The 17,262-nt window shown below is 40.7% G+C and overlaps 2 protein-coding genes and 1 long non-coding RNA gene across 9 annotated transcripts in view; 2 read left to right on the top strand and 1 right to left on the bottom strand.

Moving 5' to 3' along the window:
* Positions 1-12,110, top strand: part of LOC138827199 (folliculin-interacting protein 1) — an 88,222-nt gene extending 76,112 nt beyond the window's left edge. For both annotated transcript variants that reach the window (XM_070022706.1, XM_070022705.1), the window contains 4 exons: positions 704-872; positions 4,179-4,376; positions 7,373-7,488; positions 9,340-12,110. In XM_070022706.1, coding sequence (XP_069878807.1) covers positions 704-872; positions 4,179-4,376; positions 7,373-7,488; positions 9,340-9,418 — 562 coding nt within the window. In that variant the 3' untranslated portion in view covers positions 9,419-12,110. The remainder of the gene's footprint in view (positions 1-703; positions 873-4,178; positions 4,377-7,372; positions 7,489-9,339) is intronic.
* LOC138827200 (uncharacterized) lies at positions 806-15,293 on the bottom strand. Its single transcript, XR_011372003.1, has 3 exons — positions 15,222-15,293; positions 13,278-13,329; positions 806-892 (listed from the first exon to the last, which is right to left on the bottom strand). It is a non-coding gene; the product is annotated as an uncharacterized lncRNA (long non-coding RNA).
* Positions 15,294-15,565: 272 nt separating this feature from the next.
* Positions 15,566-17,262, top strand: part of LOC138827198 (rap guanine nucleotide exchange factor 6) — a 149,751-nt gene continuing 148,054 nt past the window's right edge. For all 6 annotated transcript variants that reach the window (XM_070022697.1, XM_070022696.1, XM_070022700.1 and 3 more), the window contains exon 1: positions 15,566-15,888. In XM_070022697.1, the coding sequence (XP_069878798.1) occupies positions 15,820-15,888 (69 nt within the window). In that variant the 5' untranslated portion in view covers positions 15,566-15,819. The remainder of the gene's footprint in view (positions 15,889-17,262) is intronic.

Genomic DNA, 17,262 nt, shown 5'->3' with positions numbered 1-17,262 from the left:
ACTGAGATCAGAAGGTCATGGTTCAAAGCCAGCCTAGGCAGCAAAGTCTATGAGACTCTATTCTCTAATCAAGCTCAGAAAAAGCTGGAAGTGGCGCTGTAACTCAAGTGGTAGAGCGTTAGCCTTGAGCAAAAAGAAGCCCAAGATCAGTGCCCAGGCCCAGAGTTCAGGCCCCAGGACTGGATGGACCTATCAAGATTCTAATAGGGAGACAGAAAATCTCTGAGGTGTAAAATGGTTGTTGGAAATAAACTTGGCCCAAACAAGAAGAAAACAACATGTGCTCCAGAGCAAGTATACAAGGAGAAAATGGATGCTTGAGAAATACTATATTGAACTTAATGTATTATTTAGCTTGCTTTTATTTTGGATGATAGTTTTCAGTTTGGTTGTGTTTAGTTAGCAATGTGTGACAGCATACACAAGAGTCAGCTCTCCTGCTCTGGTATGAAAGAGTCATGCCTACTTCATTCCAAAGTTGTTCACCAGACCTTCTCCAGATAAGAAGAGTATTTTTTGGTCTGCTTTATGGTTTGAGGCAGTTTGAGGCAGAATGATTTTTATTATGAGTATATTTTGTAGAATAGAATGGTACTAGAAATGTGGCTAGTAGCGTTACCTTCTCTCCCCCGCCCCCCATATACACATACTGGCAAAGTATGTTGCTAATTAGATTTCTGTTCCTTGGGAATCTTCCCTCCAGGTCAAAGTTGATTGAAGTGAGTGCTGTTCAACCCAACATTGCCAACTTTGGGAGGTCCTTGCTGGGTGGTTATTGTTCATCTTATGTGCCTGACTTTGTTCTTCAAGGAATAGGGAGTGATGAGAGACTTCGTCAGTGTCTTGGGGCAGATTTGTCTCACGCTGTGCAAGTAAGTGATCTTCACTGCTTCTGAGTATATATATAAAGCAAAACTTCTGTTAGCCAGTAGAACTCAGAATTCATTACTTTATACTTTTAGTCACATGTGACTATGGCACAATTATTGTTCTTTGAATCCATTAATTTCTTTATATCACCTACATCTTTATGTCTGTCATAGTGAAAGTGAGTATAGAGTTCCATAAGTCTATAAAATGGAACTTGAAATACAAAGATGACTTTATATACTCATACTTGTACATTTACAATAAAAGTTGGACATTTTTAAATATAAACAAAATTATTTTCTTGATTTGCTTTTCACATTATCTATTGTTTAGATATACAAGTATAAATGCTTTTTATAGATTGGTATGACCTTGTTGAGCTGTTATTAGTTGTATTAGATTTTTTTAAGGTAAACAGAATGAGTTTATTTGAAGGTAAAAGGAAAGCAGAAGGAAGCCAGGTGCTGGTGGCTTACACCTGTCATCCTAGCTACTCAGGGGGCTGAGATCTGAGGATCATGGTTCAAAGCCAGCCTGGGCAGGAAAGTCCATGAGACTTTAATCTCCAATTAACCACCAGAAAACTGGAAGTGGCACTGTGGCTCAAGTGGTAAAGTGTTAGCCTTGAAGAGCTGAGGGACAGTGCTCAGCCCCAGAGTTCAAGCCCCATGATGGACCAAAAAATAAAAAAGCAAAAGGAAAGAGTAGTTAGTGGACTCCCTAAATCGGGTGAGGATATCCCTGTCACCCCATAAGGAAAATCCCTGTATTAACTTTTCTGAATAGAATTCCTTTTTTCCCCCCTAGTGCTGGTCCTGTAGCACTGTCCCAGAGCTTCTTTTGCTCAAGGCTAGAGTTCTACCTCTTGTGCCACAGCTCCATTTTCAGCTTTTTGGTAGTTTATTGGGGATAAGAGTCTCAGGAGCTTTCCTGGCTGTGCTGGCTTCATACCGTAATCCTCAAATCTCAGCCTCCTGAGTAGCTAGGATTACAGGCATGAGCCACCAGCATTCATATCAGAATTCTTTTTTTTTTTTTTTTGGGGGGTCTGGTTGTGGGGCCTGAACTCTGGGCCTGGGTGCTGTCCCTCAGCTCTTCAGCTCAAAGCTAGCGCTCCACTTGTAGCTTTTTTCTTTTTGCTTATGTGGTGCTGAGGAATCGAACCCAGGGCCTCAAGCATGCAAGGCAAGCGCTCTACCACTGAGACATCTTCCCAGCCCTCAGAATTCTTTTATGGTCTTCCACACACAGGCTCATGTCATTAGTAAACTGTTTCCTTTCTATCTGGATGCCTTTCTTTTCTGACTGTACTTGCTAGAGCCTTCAGTTTGTTGTTAAATGGAAAGAGTGATAGTAGATATCATTGTCTAGTTATTGACCCTAAGAGAAGAACATTGTTTTGGGTCCAGTTGTGGGGCCTGAGCTCTGGGCCTGGGCGCTGAGGGACACCTCAGCTCTTCAGCTCAAAGCTAGCGCTCTACCACTTGAGCCACAGCACCACTTCCGGCTTTTTTCTTTTTGCTTATGTGGTGCTGAGGAGTCGAACCCAGGGCCTCATGCATGCAAGGCAAGCGCCCTACCACTGAGCCACCTTGCCAGCCCCATTGTTTTTTTTTAAAAGTATATTATTTATAGAGTTTTCATAGACAATCTTATCAGACAGAAGAAGTTCCTTTCTATTTGTAATCTTTGAAAGGAATTTAGTTTTCATTACTGTATCAGTTGAGATGGTCATGTAGTTTTATTAAGATCATAGGTTATATTGATTTATTTTTAGACAATAAAGCAATCCTGTATTCCTAGAGAAGAATCACACCTGGTGATGGTAAATAATCCTTGTGTACATGTTGCTATATTTGACTTACAGTAGTTTTTTTTTATTATAAAGGTGATGTACAGAGGGATTGCAGTTACATTAGACATAATATTTTGTCATAGATTTGGGAGTCTCTATTCATGAAGGCTGTTTTTATGTGGGTTTTTGTGATACTTTTATCTACCTTTGATATCAGGGTGATTAAACTACTCCCACAGAATGAGGTGGGAAGTATTTCTTCCTCACTTTTTTGGAATTATTTTTAGGAAATTGTTACTATTTTTCCTAAATACATGATAGAATTCATTAGCGAAACCATCTGAGCCTGGACTTTATTTATTTATTTTTAAATTTTTTTCGGTTGTGGGGCCTGAACTCTGGGCCTGGCTGCTGTCCCTCAGCTCTTCAGCTCAAGGCTAGCACTCTACCACTTGAGCCACAGCACCACTTCCAGCCTTTTCTGCTTCTGTGGTGCTGAGGAATTGAACCCAGGGCCTCATGCATACAAGGCAAGCGCTCTACCACTGAGCCACCTTCCCAGCCCCTGGACTTTTTATAATGTGAGGATATGTTAGCCTGAGATGTAGCTCTTATTCTGTTTCCCTCTATCAAGGATTTTTTTTAGCAGTAATTGTCAGAACTTAATATATTTTTTTCCTGAATCTGATTAATATATTTTCATGACTTCATTTCATTTTCTTTCTTTCCTTTCTTTTCCTTTTCTTTCCTCTCCTTTCTATGCTATTCTTGGACACTGTCCCTAAGCTTTTTGCTGAAAGCTAGTGCTCTACCACTTGAGCCACAAATCCACTTACAGCTTTTTTTTTTTTTTTGGTAGTTTAGTGGAGATAAGAGTGCCTGGGCTGGCTCTGAACCACAATCCTTAGATCTCAGCCTCCTGAGCAGTGAGGGTAACAGGTGTGAGCCACTGACACCCAGCAATTTTTACTTTTTTTAATTTTCTTTTTTTCTTTCTTTTTAAAAAATTGGACATGGGGCTTGAACTCAGGGCCTGAGTACTGTCCCTGAGCTTTTGTTCTTAAAGCTAGTACTCTATCACTTCAAACCACAGCTCCACTTCTGGTTTTTAGGCTATTAGTTGGTGATGAGTTTCACTTGGGCTGGGAAGGTGGCTCAGTGTTAGAGTGCTTGCCTCACATGCATGAGGCCCTGGGTTCAATTCCTCAGAACCACATAAACATAAAAAGCCACAAGTGGCCCTGTGGCTCAAGTGGTAGAGCACTCGCCTTGAGCTGAAGATCTGAGGTACAGCACCTAGACCCAGAGTTCAAGCACCACAACTGACAGAAAAAAAAAGAGTTACACTGACTTTTTCTGTCAGGGTGGCTTTGAATCATAATCCTCATATCTCAGCCTTTTGAGTTACTAGTATTGCAGGTATGACATACCAGTAACCATTCACTTTTATTTTTAACTTTTTTATTTTTAGCTTTTTTATTTTTATGCTTAACATAGTTGGTTTTCTTTCCAGCATTCAGTATTGGATGAACCAATAGCAGAAGCTGTCTGTATTATAGCTGATATGGATAAATGGACTGTTCAAGTGGCCAGCAGCCAGAGACGAGTGACAGATAATAAATTGGGAAAGGAAGTATTGGTTTCCAGTCTTGTTTCCAATCTGCTTCATTCCACTCTTCAGCTTTATAAGCATAACTTGTCTCCAAATTTTGTAAGTATTTGTAAGGCTTGAACTCAGTATGGTTCTTAAAAAGTGCTCCTAGCTTCATCATTTTCCAAACAGAAGTACAAGAAATTAATTGTTTGTCATGCCCCCATCCCAACCTCTTTTGTGACTTTATTTTGAGCTGGGAATTTTGGAAGGTAATTAAGATTAGATTATGTCTTAGGGTTGACCAGTGTGATGAGCTACCAGCCCCTGGCTAAGTTTTAGTTTTAAGTAGTTGTACAAAGGAATTTAAATTCCACAAATTTGGGGCTGGAATGTGGCTCAGTGGTAGAGTGCCTGCCTGGTAAGCATGAAGCCCTGGGTTTGGTTCCTCAGTACCACATAAACAGAAAAGGCCAGAAGTGGTGCTGTGGCTCAAGTGGTAGAGCACTAGCCTTGAGCACAGAGAGGCTCAAGGACAGTGCCCAGGCCCTCTGAGTTCAAGCCCCAGAACTGGTTAAAAACAAAACAAAACAACTATATATATACACACACACACACACACACACACTCCACAAGTTTGGTGTCTCTTGATGGCCTTGTACTCTCCAGGTTTGTATGATGTGACATTGTGATGTTTGCATAATAATGAAATAACCTAAGGAAATACTTAGAACATAACCTTTTTAAGTGATTCACAATCATATATAAAGAACTCCTACTCCTTAAGAAACAAAACACTAATAATTGAATTTCAAAGTGAGCAAAAGACTTAAACATGTGGCCAAAGAAAATCTATAATAAATGGCCAGTGAGCTAATGAAAATATGTTCAAGCTTATTAACCACTGAGGAAATGCAAATAAAGCCAGTCATTATGATGAATGGCTACAAGGATGGCTGGGGGGGGGGGGTAGCTGAAGGATGGCTAGAGGGGTAGCTGTCATTGAAAACAAAACAAAAATAGAGTATCTGCCTGGATATGGAGAAGTGAGAATCCCTGCACATTGGTAATGGAATGTGAAATGGTGCAAGTAATTTGGGAAAGATTGACAGTTTACCACCAGGTTTAACTAGCAAGTGGTACAGTAACTTTAGTTCTATGTTTCTACTCAAAAGAATTGAAAGCAGAGACTCAACAGGTAATTATATCTTAGTGTTCATGCCATATTATTCACAACAGCCAAATGTTAGAACAAATTCATTTTGATTAGCTAATGAATTAGAAAAATATGGTTTAATATATACAATACAATATTTCTTCAGACATAAAAAGGAATGAAATACATGCTACAAGATGGTTGAAATAGGGCTGGGAAGTTGGCTCAGTGTTAGAGAGCTTGCCTTACATGCATGAGGCTCTGAGTTCGATTCCTTAGCACTACATAAGCAGAAAAAAGCCGCAAGAGCCGCTGTGGTTCAGGTGGTAGGGCACCAGCCTTGAGCTGAAGAGCTGAGGGACAGTGCCCAGGCTTGGAGCCAAGCCCCATAACTGACCAAAAAAAAGAGGGTTGAAATAAAAATCTCATCTATATGAAATACCTGGCAAATTAGTAGAAATAGAAAATAAAACAGTCTTTGTTAGGAGGTAGGAAGAGAGCAGGAATATGAAGTTCTTTAAAGGGTCTAAAGTTTCCAGTTGGGATGCAAAACCTTTTGAAAGTGTGGAGCATTAATACTTGTACAACATTGTGGATGTTCTTTTTTGTTTTTGTTTTTTTGGTCGGTCATGGGGCTTGAACTCTGGGCTTGGGTGCTGTCCTTGCACTCTTCAGCTCAAGGCAAGTGCTCTACCGCTTAAGCCACAGTGCCACTTCCGGTTTTCTAGTGGCTTATTGGAGATAAGAGTCTCACGGACTTTACCTGCCTGGGCTGGCTTTGAACCGTGATTCTCAGATCTCAGCCTCCTGAGTAGCTAGGATGACAGGCGTGAGCCATCCATGCCCAGCCTGTGAATGTTCTTAATGCCACTGAGTTGCTTAAAATGTTTTAATGGCCAGGGACAGTGACTCCTACCTATAATTTTTGGGTGGCCGAGATCTGAAAGATTGCATTTCAAGGGCAGCCTAGGCAAAAATTAGACTCCCATTTCACCTAATAAATAAGTTGGTGTGATGGTACCTGCCCAATTTAGCTACATGGGAGGACATGGGTCAGAGGGCTATAGTCCGAGGCTGACTCCCTGCCTTGAGCAAAAAGTGGCAGGTACTACTTGGAAAATAACTAAAGCAACAAATGGGTTCTGGCATGGCTCAAGTGGTGAAGTTTCCTACCTAATAGGTACAAAGCCCTGAGCTAAAAAAAGTATTGTATTTCATCTTTTATATGTAAATGTATCTATAGTTAACATTTTCTTCTTAAGCCATTTTTAGCTCACTCAAGCATTATGAAGAAAGCGTAGATCATAAAACAGTAACTTAACCCAAGAATCCACTTAGTTTTAATTTTCCAATAATAAAATGGATTTTTATTTGGAGGGTTTTTTTGTTGTTGTAGTTTTCTTTAAGTAGTTGCTTTTCATTGGAAAGAAATACTTTTCAGTCAGGTGCCGATGGCTCATGCCTAGAATACTAGCTACTTAGGAAGCTGGTATCTGAGAATCATGGTTCAAAGCCAACCCAGGTAGGAAAGTCTGTGAGACTCTTATCCCCAACTAACTAGCAAAAAGTGGAGGTATGGTTTAAGATATAGAGCACTACCCTTGATCAAAACAGTGCAGGGACAGTATCCAGGGGCTGAGTTTACACCTCAGGATTGGAATGTGTACCTGCACATGCACATGCGTGTGCACACACACACACACACATACACAACACAATACAGTTAAAATACTAGATTTTATGTAATTGACTATTTTACCACAATTTTAAAATAAAAACGTTGTAGACGCTAATCTTCAATATAAGCCAGTAACAAATTTATAGCTAAAAATGCATTCCAGTTTTTCTTCATGTGGAAACATACCTAAATTGTCAAAAACATGATGCTTTGAAACTTGCTATTATTCTAAGAATTGGAACTCATTCTTTGACCTGCTTTTTGGTTTTTTCCTAACTCTAGTGTGTAATGCACCTAGAAGACCGGTTACAGGAACTGTATTTCAAGAGCAAAATGTTGTCTGAATACCTGAGGGGACAGATGCGTGTTCATGTCAAGGAGCTGGGAGTGGTTCTTGGGTATGTCCATGCTTTCTTTTCTGCCTTTGCTTTGTCATTGTTCTTTAGGTAAGAAATGTTTCTCAGAATTGCTTTCTCCTTTTCCTTCTATTCCTCCTCCTCCTCCTCTTACTCTTCCTCCCTCTTTCCTCCTCCTCCTCCTTCCTTCTTCCTCTTTCTCCTCTTCCCACTTCTCCTCCTCCTCCCACTCCTCATCCTTCTTCTCCTTCTCTTCTTCATCCTTCTGCCTTCTTTCTTCTCTTTTTCTATTAGAATAACCTAATAGGTCGCCATTTAGGTGCTCCAGATGGTGCTAAACTAGGTTCCTTGTCACAGCACTGATCTGAAAGACATTGTTTCTTGAGCTATTAGTACTTTGAAAGTATATTCATAGTTAAAATCTGAATTTTTATTTCAGAAATCAATATGTAAGTACTCATGCTTTTAGGTATCAGGTGTGTCTTAAACCTTATTCTAAGTATCTGGTTCTTCATGTATACTACTGCTTGCTAGTTCTATATGACTGTTCTACAATTAGTCCCTAGAAGGAAACAGTTATCCAAAGTGCTACCTGGGTGGAAAGGGATAAGGAAGAGTAAGCGAGGGTGAATTTTTGTTGTTGTTGTTGGTCATGGGGCTTGAACTCTGGGCCTAGGTGCTGTCCCTCAGCTCTTCAGCAAAAGGCAAGTGCTCTACCATTGAGCCACAGCATCACTTCTGGTTTTCTGAGTGGTTAATTGGAGATTAGAGTCTCACAGACTTTCCTGCCCAGGCTGGCTATGAACTGTGATCTCAGATCTCAGCCTCCTGAGTAGCTAGGATTATAGGCATGAGCCACTGACGCCCACCTAAGAGAGGGTGAATTTTATCCAAGTACAATATATGCCTATCAAGAAACATTCCAGTAACACTCCTTTATAGAATTAATATAGCACTAATAAAAAATAGGAAAAAAACTAAAACATGTAATACAAAATAAAGTGTAATTCAAGAAGGAATAGAATTGTTGGAGCTCATACAATAGCCCTTTTTGATTATGTTCTTCAATTTATTTTCCAGTATTCTTTTTTTTGGTGCAATTATATATGAATCATGAAATGCTAATTGAAGAAATTAAAACATGATAAAAATTTTACCTAAATTCAGTTTTTATGAAGGGAAATGGAGTCAGCATTATTTAGAACCTAGTATGTGTAAAATTATTAGTATTATTTCTTAATTTTTTTAATGCTAGTGATCTAACCCAGCACCTGTTACTAAGTACATAAGCACGTGTTACAGCATTTTGAGCTACATGCCTATTCCCTCCCTTAATTATCAGTTATCTGGCATAATATAAGCAATGCTTCCAAATTGGAAATGTTCTGATTCTATAAAATTAACAAGCCAGATGTGATACACTAGTAGAACTGGGTAGGAATTTGGATGACTCTAAGTCCTATTTCTATGCTGTATTGCCACACATTGTTCAAACCTTAATGTGGCTTTTAGAGAATGATTCTCCTGTATGGGAAATCAGAAAACAGATACAATCTTGTTTTTCTGGGAAGTGAAGGAGCGCATTGTGCTTGTATGTGTCTCCATGCCTGTGTGGTCTATGTGTGTGTACATGCATTCTTTTTTTTTTAAGTTTGAATTTGTTTTTAAGATAATGTACATGTAACCAAACTATGCAAAATGAAAAGTAAATTGTCATCTTACCCTGTTTCCAACTTCCATATCAATACTGTTAGAAGATTTGCTAAGCAAGTTTGCTTATGAAAAATTTCTAACTTTGGTTACTTAATTCCTGTCCTCAAATGCTGGGGTTTATTGCCTATATGATTCATATTTTAGATACAGAAAGCTTGAACTGACTTTTCTTTATTTCAGGATTGAATCCAGTGACCTTCCTCTTTTGGCTGCTGTAGCAAGCACTCACTCTCCATATGTTGCTCAGATACTTCTTTAACATGCCCAAAGGTTAACTTTTGTGGAAGCTTAAATCGGAACCAACGAAGCAGGCACACCATGCATTTATGATGACTTCTTTCCTATTAGACTCCATCTGAATGCATCCATCTCCAGAGAATCCTGTGTTGCGCTGCAATTCTATGTACATTGGGTGGCTTTTTGTTTTTAACTGGATTTTTGGGTGGTGGTAGGTTTTTGACTAAGTAAAACAAATACACCGTAAATAATTTTGAGGGGAAGCATTTGATAAACCAAAGTGCAACTTAGAAATTTCTAAAAATGACTGTCAAAGGATTTCATGTGATCAGTACAGTGTTGTCACACTCATAAATATTAGCAGATATCTCTTGGTTTAATGGCTCAGATAGTACTTTCATCCATTTTTCATTATTTCTTCATTTGGCTTTCCTGGAGTCTGAACTCATGCTTGCTAAGGCAGGGTCTGGACCACTTGAGCCATATGCCTAGTGTTGTTTATTTCCAAGTTACAGAAGTATATAGGACCTTTTGATTATGGATTGGTTACTTTGTTTTGTTTTTTTCCAAAACAACTAATTTGTGACTATTTCTCAAAGTAAGTATGTTAAATAGCCTGATCATTAGAAAAACTCAAAATAATAAGTGAAAATATACATTAGCCACCCAAGTGTACATATGTATCTAATTTTTTTAAATCAAAGGTAAAAATACAAGGTTGATAAATATATCTTTTTAAAAATATTTTCAAGTAATATTAATTGTATGTAATGTTGAAATATTACTTTCTGATAAATTTTCTGTTTCACATACTCTAAAATATATATGAAGCCAATCTTTTTCTTAAGGCTGAGGAATATATCAATTCCCAAAATAAGAATACTACTTTATAACATTTGTAACTATGGGCTAATTCTTACAAATATTAATATTTACATATTTACTAATTTAATACAAATTAATGTTAAAAATTGCACCAAAGCATTGGCATAAATACTATTTTCTTTAAAAGTGTGCTCAGGTAGCCAAGGCCCTTGTTTTTCAGTATCAGTCCTTCCTGAATTAAGAGGGGCAGAACATTTGTCTCACTACTTAATAATTAATATTCAATTACACTAATACACAATTCATAAATCTTAAAATTATCCTCTTTTCACTAAGAGCTCCTCCCTTCTAAAAGCAGATTTTTTCAAAGATTTCCACTTTTTAATTGTTGTTCTCTTTGTATATACTGTGAAATGTTGCTTGTAAGAAAGGCTAATAAGGAACCAAACTCTTGTAAGTAATGTAAATAGAAAGGTGGGTAGATAAAGTTTTCAATATGCTCTACTACCTCAGTTTACTTGAATACTGCATTATAGTTTATTCTTTGCTTATGTGGTCTAAGGATACATTTAATGCTAGAAGTAGAGTTCGTTTATCTTTCATTGACTTTTCATCATAATTGATGGGCTACAAAAAGGAAAAACCACTTGCATATTCAGCTACTAAATACATTTAGTTACTATTTCACATCCATTCTTGCGATTTCAGTTTTTAATAATTAATGGGAAATTTCTCTGGGTTAGTCTTCAAAATGTTGATTTTATAGTGCTGTGTCATTTTTTTTGCCTTGTTCTTTGTTTATTCAAGAGACTTCCAACTAGACAAAGAAGATAGGGTTGTTCTAATGGATTGTAAGCCGTAAACTATTGTGCTTGCAGTTCAGCCTGCATCCCATTAGCCAGGCACCTGTCTCCCTGGATATATTTTCTTTGGCTTATTTTTCTTATTCCATTCATTTAATGAAATTCTTCTGTTGTCTACTTTTGGAATTCAGTGAATAAATCTCTTTGGTAGAATTTGTAATCTAGAAAAGTTTGAAGGGCCATTATATATTATATTTTTTTAATTGTGGCTCAGATTATGTAGCAGGGAGATAATGTCTGTTTCTTAAGCTATTCTCAGCCCTATCTATTTAAAACATCTAATTACCATTTAGCAATTCTAGTCTTCATAAATATATGGTTCATGCTACTTTTATCCTAAAAACTAAGCTTAGCTGCAAAAGGAAAAGGTATAGCTGTTTGTTTTTTAAAGAATCATTAATCCTTATAGGATTCCTGAGTTTTATAATTCTTAACCATCTGTAATTTCTAGTACTTTCATCATAATCATTCTTTTCTTATACAAAGCCCAAAGAATGAGCTGCTACTTCTTTTAAAGTGTGGTTATTATGATGAATGTGAAAAGGGTTTTGACCTATTCAGAATAATTTTTCCAACTTCTTATGGTACAGACAAATGTGTTACATATCAAAACACCTGTTTATTGGAACAGGAAATGAAAAAAGGGATGTTTTATATTACAGAATTAAAACTAATTTCTCATACATATAAACTAATTGGTTTGATTTTAAGCATCTTAGCATTTATTAATGTCTTAATTTTGAGTCTGAAAATATTAAGTGCAATAAACATACTAGTTGATTTCATTTTGTTGCAGTTGACATCCAATTGATTGGATGGTCACTAAAAAAGTCAAACTTTACCTAATGCCTACTTCTGGTAGATGTCTTAGGAGATTTTCTGCTTTCTCTAAGTTATTTAGATGGTGGATATGTAAAATGTACATACTTGTTCTTTGTTCTGAATACATTTCTCAAATGCACACTTGTATTATAATGCCCTCCTGGTTCTAGGGGAAATTTGTGCAATAAACACATGTCAATTTGATGTGTCATATTGCTCTTTCTTTCATATATGTCTTTGTAACTTTATGAACGCAGATGTCAGACCACCTGGATTCTTCACCCAGGTTTAGCCTTTCTAGGCATGTGATCTTTCCACATTGCTAACATCTACTTAATAAGATATAGTGAATGACAGAAATTTAGTTCAGTGTTAGCACGCCCCAAAGACTCAATAACTTTTTGGCTGCTAGTATTACCTGGTAATCTGTTAAGCTTTAACCCAGTGGTCCCCACATATTGTTGGGAGCATTTTTTTTTTGTCAGTTGTGGAGCTTGACCTCTGGGTGCTGTCTCTGAGCTCTTCAACTCAAGGCAAGAGCTCTACCACTTCCAGTTTTGTGGTGGTTAACTGGAGATAAGAGTCTCATGGACATTCCTGCCTGGACTGGCTTTGAAACGCAGTCCTCAGATCTCAGCTCCTGAGTAGCTAGGATTACAGGTGTGAGCCATCCATCAGCACTCGGCTAGGGAGAATTTTTAAATATATAGTCTTTTTTTTTGGGGGGGGGGGTCCAGTTGTGGGGTCTGAACTCTGGGCCTGGGCGCTGTCCCTCAGCTCTTCAGCTCAAGGCTAGAACTCTACCACTTGAGCCACAACACCACTTCCGGCTTTTTTTTTCTGCTTATGTGGTGCTGAGGAATCGAACCCAGAGCCTCAAGCATGCAAGGCAAGCAAGCGCTCTACCACTGAACCACCTTCCCAGCCCCCTAAACATACAGTCTTATAAATAAAAACAGCAAAGAAAAATACAGGTATGTATGTATTGACCCTGTGCCTCACAATGATAAAGTGACAATATCTTCAAATGCAAACTAAACCCAAGCCAACTAAAACCTAGAGGAAAAGAAGCCATGTAAAGGCATTAAGAACACTGTACCCAAAACAGATTACCATAGACTTGACTTAACAAGAACAGCAGAATGATCCCCTGGTACCCAGGGTTTGCTCACTGGTTGACCCATACACGACTCAGAAAAGTCCATCTGCATTGTAGGGAAATCAGCTCTTCCATCCATTCTTCCTGCCTGTTTCTGTAGCAATGATTTAACCCTGAGTGGGCTGCTTGTAGTCTACTGTTTTGAAAGCAGAGAGGAAGTATCAAATGTTTACAAAACAGCCAACCGTTATTTTAGGACTGTTCACACTTACCAACTTAGGGAAGTCTGTACCATTTCTGAGAAGCATTGGAGTACTGATTTTTCTAAAGAAAAATAAATACATAGAATTTAACATGATCATCTGAAGTCATACAGTCTTTCCTATGGAGTCAGTGTTGTTCTCTCTCAGGCAGAGTGATTTCCCAACTAGTCATGGTGACAGATGTAAAGATATCCGGAATTTCATCATTTTGTCTTTGCCAATGGAGAAGGTGGGGGTGAAGTGTGGCCAGTGACACCAAACCTGAGCTGAATGTGCAATGGAAGTTGAGTGATTTTAGCTGAGTGTGGGAAGGGGTCAGGCAGACAGAAAAGAGTGAGGGGACCATATCTTCTCTCATTGCTCTGTAATGCAGACCGGGCACATTCTAGATAACTATTGTCTAGACACAGAAATGATGGGAAAGTGGGTTTTCAAAACATCTTAGGATTTTTCTGCAGTTATTTTTTGTACTTTTTTTCCTGCCAGTCCTAGGACTTGAACTCAGGGCTGGGCAGTGTCCCTTCTCCTCTTTTGCTCAAGGCTAGCACTCTACCACTTGAGCCACAGGGCCACTTTGGACTTTTCCTGTTTATGTGGTGCTGAGGAATCAAACTCAGGGCTTCATGCATGCTAGGCAAGCACTCTACCACTAAGTCATATTCTCAGCCCTTTTTTGTACTTAACTATATTTTTGTAATAAATAAGCCTCAACTTCTGTGATACATTTCGTTTTCCTAAAAATCTTCCAAAAAAGATGTGCCAATATAGCATGCTGTAAACTTCAAGTTTGGACAAGCTCTGAACCAACAAAAAACACATCAGCTGTCATCTCTCTAAAAGGTGTAGCCTGAGCTCATTTCTTTTGATTACTCTGAATATACAATTTGAAACATGACCAGGTCATCAGAAAGTCACTGTGAATCAGTTATTCTTTGAAAAGCATGCCATCATCATCACTCTTGAATTATTTAGTTAACTATGCAAATTGCTGTGAAAATACTAAGACTTAGATGTGGTCACAGCCTTCAAGGAGTTTTTCAGTGTAAAGGACACCACCCATGATGGTGGCAAGTGAGGGACTGAGTGACTAATGCAGTCCACCTGCATACCAATGAGAACCTGAGTAAAGGTCTGCTCGATTTCACCTTCAGAAATTGATTAAAGGCTCTAGAATGCTTGTCTGTGACCTTTACTGTGGAAAATGCCCCTGTAGTGCTCGGGCTACTCCATACAGTGTTTTACAAAGACCGGTTAATGAGTGGAAACTGGCTTATGCTTAGTCAGTTAAAAACAAAACTAGCTGTGGTGGCTCACGCCTGTCATCCTAGCTACTCAGGAGGCTGAGATCTGAGAATCACAGTTCAAAGCCAACCCAGGCAGGAAAGTCCATGGAGACTCTTTTACCACCCAGTGAACCACCAGGAAACCGGAAGTGGCTCAAAGTGGTAGAATGCTAACCTGGAGCGAAGAAGAGGTCAGGGACAGCGCCTAGGCCCTGAGTTCAAGCCCCATGACCAACCAACAAAAACAAAAACTGGAATGTAAAAGGCAGTCAGTGCGAAAGCATCCACTCTGGAGCCCTGTCTTAATGTCGTGGGAGCTTCCCAGTTCCCACACAATAATCATGTCTTTGAAATTTCAGAGTATTCCCCAAGAAAAGGAGTCTCACAAGATGGGGCGGGGGCTTGAACTCGAGGCCTTGAGGGCGCCCCACTTCCTGTGCTCAAGGCTAGCTAGCACTCTACGTCTGGTTTTCTGTTGGAATCACACGGACTTTCCTGCTCGGGCTGGCTTTGAACCTGGATCCTCAGATCCCGGCTTCCTGAGTAGCTAGGATGACAGGCGTGAGCCACCAGCGCCCGGCTAAAATTCCGTTTTATTGAAAGATCTAGGGAGTCCAGCGCGTGGACTTCCCCGCTTAGGCAAATGGCAGCTTCCGCTCCGTCCACCTACCAAGCAAGATCCGGGGGGTCACAGTGTGAGAGGCGACGCTCAGACCCGCTTCCGCCTTTGCCTACAGTTCTTTCCCTTTCTGGGCGTTTCCGGCCCTCCCCCGCTCCTCCCCCTCCGACTACCGGAAGCTGCCGAGGCGGAAGCCACAATTCTGAGTCAATCTCCCCACGGCCGAAGTCGAAGGCGCAAAGTCTCGCGATGCGTCTTAAAACCCACCACGAAAAAGGGCTGGAAAAGCTCTTCACTGCCCCCGCCCCAGTGCTTACGTCACCCGCCGGCGCTCGTTGGCGTGCTCACACACGCGCGCGCGCCTGCGCACTCGCCCCACCTCCGTTTCCCCCCCCCTTCCCTGCGCGCGCGGGCTTCTCTCTAGCCAGTCGCGCGTGGGCTGAGGGCCCCGGGCGGGCGGTGCGAAGAGTTTGTTTGCTCGGAGGTTGTGTGAGTGTGTGTGTCTTAAATCTCGGGACAGCTCGGGGTTCCCTGCCTTGCTTGGGAGGGCACACCCCCGACGTGAGGTGAAATGGGCTGTCCGGTGAGCTGCTAGGGGGAAAGCGTAGGAAGGTTGGGCAGGGGGGAGGGCGGGCGGGGGGGGGCGGCCATGAACTCGCCCGTGGACCCTGGCGCTCGGCAGGCGCTGAGGAAGAAGCCGCCGGAGCGGACGCCTGAGGTGAGAAACCCCGGGAGGACCGGGAGGGAGTGTGGGGCGGGATGGGGGGGGGGAGAGGTCACCCCGACGTGCGGCCCGGGCTGGGTCCGGAACCCGCCGGCGGCTGTCGCGGGCTTCGCGGGAGCTCGCACCTGCCGGGTCCGCGGGGCGCGGGGCGCGGGCGGCTGGGCGGCCCCCTTTCCTGCCGGCATCTGCCCGCACCGGCCCGAGTTAGGCCAGTTGTGAACTCGGGAAGTTTGTCCGAGGAGACCTGGTCACCATGTCAAAGGTAACTGACCCCCGTACTGGAGTTTAGAACAACTCCCCCCCCCCCCAAAAAAAAAAAAAGATTAAAAAAGAAGTTTTCCAGTCCCTTCACAGCTCTCGCATGCAGTCTGCAGTGCCTAAAGTGCTCCTCCTCTTCTGGTCCTCCCATACTGTCAGTTGAGTGGAAAGCTTACCGGACTTGATGATTGGATACCAGTTTCTTTTTTCCTCCGTAGCTGTAATAGCATCAGCTGTTTTCGTTTGCCTAAAACAGCGTGTTTTCAGGCAGATAACAAAAACCTGTTAAGTCAATTGGAGTCTCCTTTGTAGAGTATTCGGAGGTTTTTGTTTTGTTTGTTTTGTGTCAGTCTTGGGGCCTGAACGCTGACCTTTCTCAAGCTCTCTACCTTTTGAGCCACAGCGCCACTTCCGGCTTTTTCTGCTTATGTGGTGCTGAGGAATCGAACCCAGGGCCTCATGCATGCAAGGGAAATACTCTACCACTGAGCCACCTTCCCAGCCCCTGCTTGGAGTTTTTTGAGAGGCGGTTTGCTGGAGAAGTTTCCTGGTGAAGTTTCTACATCCAGTGGTGTGTTTCCTAAACCAAGATAAAATGCAACGCCAGTGTGAATGGATTGTCTTATTTTAAATTCCAGTAATTGATATAGTTCTCTCTGTCACTTGAGTTTCAGTTTTACAGTGCTTCATTTACTTAAATTTCAGGAACTTTGGGCCCAACTTTTGGGACATGACATTTCTTTTTTAAAGCTATCACCAAAGCTATAATAGGTCAAAATTTGTTATTGGAGGTCCTGAACTGTGCATTGAGCTAGGCAAAATTTACCACTTTTCTCTTTGCAGTTGTAATCTAATGTGTCTTAAATTTCCCAGTGATGACTTGGAGTTACTGCGAGCCAAGTGAAAGCAATCAATTTGAAAAGTAGAATTCCCCCAGAGTTTTTATATCATTAGGTAATTTGCAAGGTTTATGATGTAGACTGCAGGTTTTACTTTTAAACATTACTTAGGCTAAATGAGTGAATTAATGGCAAATCCTACTTTTTATGGCATAATTACCTAGTTTGAAATTGATATTTTAAAGCTAAACTGTGCAGTTATAGTTGCTAG

Source organism: Dipodomys merriami, unplaced genomic scaffold (genome assembly GCF_024711535.1).
Source record: "Dipodomys merriami isolate MVZ:Mamm:240054 unplaced genomic scaffold, mDipMer1.0.p SCAF_151, whole genome shotgun sequence".
NCBI lineage: Eukaryota > Metazoa > Chordata > Mammalia > Rodentia > Heteromyidae > Dipodomys > Dipodomys merriami.
This window is presented reverse-complemented; position numbering and strand designations above follow the sequence as displayed.